The sequence below is a fragment of the Chenopodium quinoa genome, unplaced genomic scaffold (genome assembly GCF_001683475.1).
Source record: "Chenopodium quinoa cultivar QQ74 unplaced genomic scaffold, ASM168347v1, whole genome shotgun sequence".
Lineage (NCBI taxonomy): Eukaryota > Viridiplantae > Streptophyta > Magnoliopsida > Caryophyllales > Amaranthaceae > Chenopodium > Chenopodium quinoa.
In genome coordinates, this window is record NW_018743937.1 from 3055719 (window position 1) to 3061885 (window position 6167).

General features: G+C 37.3%; 1 protein-coding gene across 1 annotated transcript; it reads right to left on the reverse strand.

Annotated features, from left to right (window-relative positions):
* Positions 1-1923: 1923 nt before the first annotated feature.
* On the reverse strand, positions 1924-5353 carry LOC110688726 (WEB family protein At1g75720). The gene is made up of 2 exons (XM_021865485.1): positions 4912-5353; positions 1924-2674 (listed from the first exon to the last, which is right to left on the reverse strand). Exons 1-2 carry the CDS (start codon positions 5056-5058, stop codon positions 2174-2176), a joined length of 648 nt encoding a protein of 215 aa, XP_021721177.1. The 5' UTR covers positions 5059-5353; the 3' UTR covers positions 1924-2173.
* Positions 5354-6167: the final 814 nt, after the last annotated feature.

A 6167-nucleotide genomic window follows, 5' to 3' on the forward strand; every position in this document is an offset into this window, starting at 1 on the left:
TTTGGCTCTCTTTCTTTCTCCTCCTTACCCTCGTCGTCATCTTCTGCACGACTGGTGGATGGCTTGGGGTAGTTGCACGTTCGGGCTTCCTTTTGGCTGCCCTCGACTCTTTCAGGGTAGCCAGCATTCGAAACATATATCATGAGTTGGTGGTATGTCGAGACTACCCCTTGAATCTCGTGAATTATGGGTCTCCCCATGATCACGTTGTACACTGAAGGAGCGTCGATGACAAAAAATTCAGCCATGACGTTCCTAGCTGCTTCGTCACAGCCGATGGTGACAGGAAGGGTTACCTTCCCATCTGGATATGTTGAGGCCCCATTAAATCCGGATACCGGGTAAGGTACCGGCGTGAGGTGCTTGGGCTTCAGCTTAATTTGATTGTAGGCCTTTCAGAATAAAATTTTTGCTCCGCTGCCACCATCAACAAGAACCTTGCCGACGTCGTGGTTGGCCACCGTGGCGATGATAACCAACGGGTCCTCGTGAGGGTACGTCACCCCCCGGCAGTCAGCGAATGTGAACGTCATGTTCGGCACCGGTGACTGGGGCGGCTGAATGCTTGCGTTGTTCACCTGGTGGGTCATAGCCCTGAGGTGACGCTTGTGCTCCCTCCGAGAGCATATTCCTCCCAAAATAACATGGATTGGAGGAAATTTTCCCTCCGCATGCTTGTTATTCTTTCGGGGGAAATCGAGTTCTTGCCGAAGGTCCTTTTCGGACTTCCCAGCCTCTTTTTTCTCGAGGTGATCCGCGATATATTTTTTCAAGTACCCCTTCCGGACCATATCCTCGATTTGGTCTTTCAGCTGGATACATTCTTTAGTGTTGTGTCCCGGTGATTCATGGAACTCGCACCACTGATTTTTATTTTTTCGCTGATACCACTCTAGGAGTGGTCTTGGCTTTCTGTAACTCTGCTCCTCCTTCGTCACGCTGTAGATTTTAGCGTGCGGAAGGGCGAGCGGAGTATAGGATTCGTATCTGCCCGTGAAAGGAGCAGATTTTTCCTTCTTCGGCTAGTTGGCCGAAGATTGTTCCGAGGCTTTCGCCTTTCCTTTCGCCTTCTGGTCTTGGCCTTCAGACGACTCTTGTTTTTGCTTCCCGCCCCCAGATTGAGGTTGGGTTTTTGTTTTGTTCCATTCTTCAGCCCGGATAAACTTATCCGAAGCGTTCAGAGCTTCCTCCAAAGTCTGCGGGGGATGCATGACCATAAAGTCAAGGAACTTCCTTGGCTGAAGGCCGTTCTGCATTGCAAAGACGGCCAACCCTTGATCCAGCTGGGAAACGCTGGATGACTCGTTGCTAAAATGAGTCAGGTAATCCCGGAGACTCTCTGCCTCCCCTTGCTGCAAGCCCATGAGCTCTGTAGTGGTTTTTTCTCGGCGATTCGTCGTGGAAAATTTGCTCTTGAACTTGGTGGACAAGTCGTCCCATCCCGTTATAGAGCCTTCCTTTACCCCCTTGGAGATCCACGCTTGTGCGACCCCCTTGAGAGTGGTGGGAAAATATTTGCACCAGGTCGCTTCGGACCTAGGGCACAGGTGCATGTGCCCCTCATAGGAGACAATATGGTCCTTCGGATCCGAAGTTCCATCGTAAGTAATGTGTTACGGGATTTTAACCATCGGCACATGTTCTTCCAGAATCCATTGTTCAACTGGAGAACCGGTGGGAAGCATCACGGCCTTATCCTTGTTCCTAGCCGAAGGGACCGCGCTCTGCCCTCTTAAAGAGGTAAGAGTGGTTTTCGTCCCCGGCTGGGAAGGTTGGGCCTCGGCTACAGGGAATGAGAGGCGGCTATGCACACTCCGCTCCTTGTCGCCTAATCGGTCGAGAGCGCTTCGGCGCACAGTCTCTACATTGTTACACTATCTCAGGCATTTCTAGTTTATAAAGGCAAAAGTATATAACATAGACTTCACTGCAATATGGATGAAACATTATTGACCGTCAATCTCTTACTTACATTGTTACACTATCTCAGGCATTTCTTGCATTTTAAAATACTACTAGTACAATGTTAAAATTCACAAAAATGAAAAGTAAAGAGGAAATTAAAATACAAAAAGAAGTAGAACTTAATAGTCAAAAGATCAACAGAAAATTAGCATAATAGCTGAAAAAGGATGCTTATTGGTTTACTAGTAAATAACAAGCTTGCAGATTTTCATGGAGTTTTGGCAGAAGCCACTTCAGAGCTCTTCTTCTTTCGCGAAAACAACCCCCCAATCAAAGGTATCAATGGCTGTCTTTTCTTCTTCTTAAGTGAAGGATGTCTCTCCAAAAATGGCCCGCTTTTGTGATGATCAGGTAATACAACTTCAGATAAAGTTGCATTTCCAAAGGTCACAAATCTCCTACTCTCAACTCTTTCACTTTCTCTTATTCGTTGTAGGCTAGTCGCGGGTTGTGGTGGATCTTCGACAAATTTAAGGTCTTCGATCTCATATTCCATCATCTGTTTCTCCGATTCCCTCTCTAGTTTCAGCTCTTGAAGCTCTCTCTTTGTCTTTTCGAGTTCCTCCTCCAGTGAAGATAGGCAAGTGGCCATCACCATTGTTTCCTCTTTCGCCTTTACGAGGCTTTGTTTCGTTTCTTCAAGCTCGTCTGTGATGCTTCCTAGCTTTGAACTTCCTTGGCCAATTTCATCTCTTGTATCCTTCTCCATCTGCATAAATATGGACACAAGATTGTCATGTTTAATATACTAATTTTTTATTAAATTACAAATAATGATTTGATCACCTATATTTCAAGAGTGTCTTAGCTTTTTTAGCTACCTAAAGTAACTAATTGCCTTTTCCTTGTGAATTTTCTAATATCATCATATCATTGAGTTAAACTTAAATTGAGAATATGACCTCTTTCACTAAACTTAATCAATCAATTGAATATTGTTGAATAAAACTAGAGGCACTTCTAATTAAAATCTTCGTTAACTGAGTAAATTTGAAGCTAGTCACTCATTTACAAATTACAATTGACACCATGTTCTTTTTAATTAAACTAAATAGTACAGAGTACACCAAAATAAAATTGAATATGTATTGGTTCACGTGACTTTTATAGTCCGAGCATTGACCAATTAGATTTTCCTTTCACTATAATTAAAATACTTTATAAAAGAGTGCGTGCGTAAAGTCGTGAACAAAAAATACTCCATTTCTTATTTTGTTGTCTCAAAAATAAACTTGTTCCAGTTTTAATAATTAGAATAAAAAATTACTAATTATTGGCTTTAACAAATTTATGTACTATGTATGAAAGATTCTAAGCCTTATTTATGTGAACCGACCAAAGAAACGTGACACAAAATATTGTATGTACATTTTTTTTTTGAATAATACTTGTATATATCTCTTAAATAAAATGTACTTATACATGTAAGTTTATATTTATATATAGAGATTTGTAGAAGAAGGTTAATGTGGGACTGTAAGAGGTTTCTTCCAAAGGAGCAAAGTAAAGGATTCCTTGTTAAAGCTGTGATTAAGTAACATACACAAATTCCACCATTTGTTATTCAATTAGCTACTTTATTCTTTCTGCAGACAAACCTTGACGTAGAGCTACTCGAAATTTCTTAGAAAACATGTATTGGATTCATAGCCACTCAAGTAATCAATTTCAGCTTGGATATTTTGGGTAAGTAACAATTCTAATTCTATTCTAGATTTATCTACAAGTGCCTTTTTTGATATGATAAATTTCGTGTCCCTCGTATCTAAATGAATTTTGTTAGAATTTTTTTATTAAATTGGAAAATTCCTATTTTAGAAGAAGTTGTACCCTCTACGTTCTCTAAATCCTACTCACTTATTATTCAATGGTTAACATTTAACAAAACTTCGACTATATCTTAATTTATTTATTTAAAAAATTAAATTATGTGAAGTATTATTTGATTTCATAATATTTTTCTGGATATCAAGTTTTTATATGGAGTATATATCATTCATTCATAATAGTTAATAACAATGCTCAAAATAATGCGCCAGAGACCGTGTAAAATACAGAGATTAAAAAAGAGAGGACTCTGTTAATGTGAAACTTTTTAAAAATAATTTACAAAACCGCTACCTTTCTATTTGTTATAGACGGTCTAATATGTGAATTTCTTAATTATGAATGCTAACTAATTTAATTGTTCAAAGTCATGAAATCTGATATTTTAACTTCCATACATCCCCTTCAACCCATAATTGTATGTTCCAAAATATACGGCACTCCTTAATATCATAAATTCCCTAGAGATTTTTGCATACTATTACAGTAAGATATTTATTTCATCATTTAAGAGATAGTCATTTACTAAAAAAAACATATAAAGAAGTTACAGAATTCATGCATGGTTTTATAGTCCACTTACACCATTAAATCGGTTTGAAATATCTGCCTTCTCTTTTAACAAACATAGTAAAACAATAGACAATTATACACAAGTCATTATCAATGGTGATAAACAAATCATTATCAATGGTTGAAAATACAAGTTCATCTTGATAATAAACAAAATTTGTTTATCTAATGGCATTTTCGAAAATAAATTAACAAAAAATCTCAGTCAGCATGACATTTTCGTAAATAAGTCAACATTTGTGGAACCCGCATATTAATAAAAGTTGTTCACTTATTTACAAAAATGTCATGCTGACTGGGATGAATTATTGATATATTTACGAAATTGTCATTAGATAAACAAATTTTGTTTATCATGAAGATGAATGGGGACACCCTCATGGTCAACAAAACCATTAAGTTTAACAAAATGACAGCTTCATCATTCATTATAATGACTAATCAACGTCATAATCATTGCTGACAGCAATATTAGAAGGAAATAACATTAAGAAAAACTAAACCAATAATTTGATTTTACTAAACATACGAAGTAAATAAGAGTACCTCTTTGAGTTTGCTAGCATAAACCTCCCCAGCTAAAACTCTCTCACCAAACAACGAAACCGCCTCTTTGACGGACCTAAATGGTGCTCGTGTATCAATCTCCGCCCTCCTATTAAGCACCACCACCCCATCTCCACCGCTCGCCATTCGTAGCACGGCACCAAACCAATTATCACAAAGAAAGAGATATATGGTAGTAGTGCTCTCTAATACAAACAACAAAAAATTAAGATGGTGTATTTTCCTTTTTATAGAGGTATGTAGCAACTTAAAAGAAATGTATATTTTGTTAAGGGAATTTGATAATGAAAGAAAAGGGAAGTGTAAGGGAATAAGGAGGAGAATTGAAGTTAGAAATTTAATGAAAAGCTTCTTTTCTTGGCGTCCACTTCACTAGAATTCTGTTAGTAAAATATTTTAGGAAGGTGTAAGTAGTGAGTAAACTGGTTGGGTATGTAGGGAATAGCATTGGTTACTAACTCATTTTTTTATAAATTAGTTCGTTGGACCCACTTAGATTCGGCAACACCACACGTAGACCACGACCTTTTACCTACATACAACTATTCCTATACAATTGTAACTTTGTAAGTTAATTAAGCTTAATGTAAGTAAGTAAAGTTGGATAGGGCCGGGGTCCAAATGAGGTTACATGATTATGTAATTACTAGTAGTATGATTTTGATGTTGAAATTGGTTTCTACGGAGTACGAATAATTGCCTTTTTGTTGTCATATTGCTATGTATCTTTTTATGTATTTGACAGGCTAAAGTCGTATCACCCAATCAAAAGTAATTTCTAAATCATCTAACTAATACAGATAGGGATGTAGGGTCGAATCCACAAAGAAACTAGTCTTTTTATTCCTAATTAATTAAAGCAATCTAAATTATTAATTAACAAATTAATAATATGGATAAAAAAACTAAACTACGGAGATTAACAATAAAGAGAAATCAATGAATAAAGGCCTAGGGCATAGGTTCACCAATAAATAACATTCCAGGGTAAACATAATAATCAATCATCAATGCATCAATTAATCAGATCATAAAGGGCTTTCGCTACGTATTACAATCACAGAATTAATCTACCGGTAGTAAAGCTCATCTCTCGAATCTCGACTTAACCATTTATAAATTAACCTGCCTATTGAAACTAAGTCTAAATATCAATTCTCATCTCTCGAATCTCGAATTAATATTGCTAAACTCATACATAAAAGACCAGCACTAATCTAGTTGCAGAGCACACT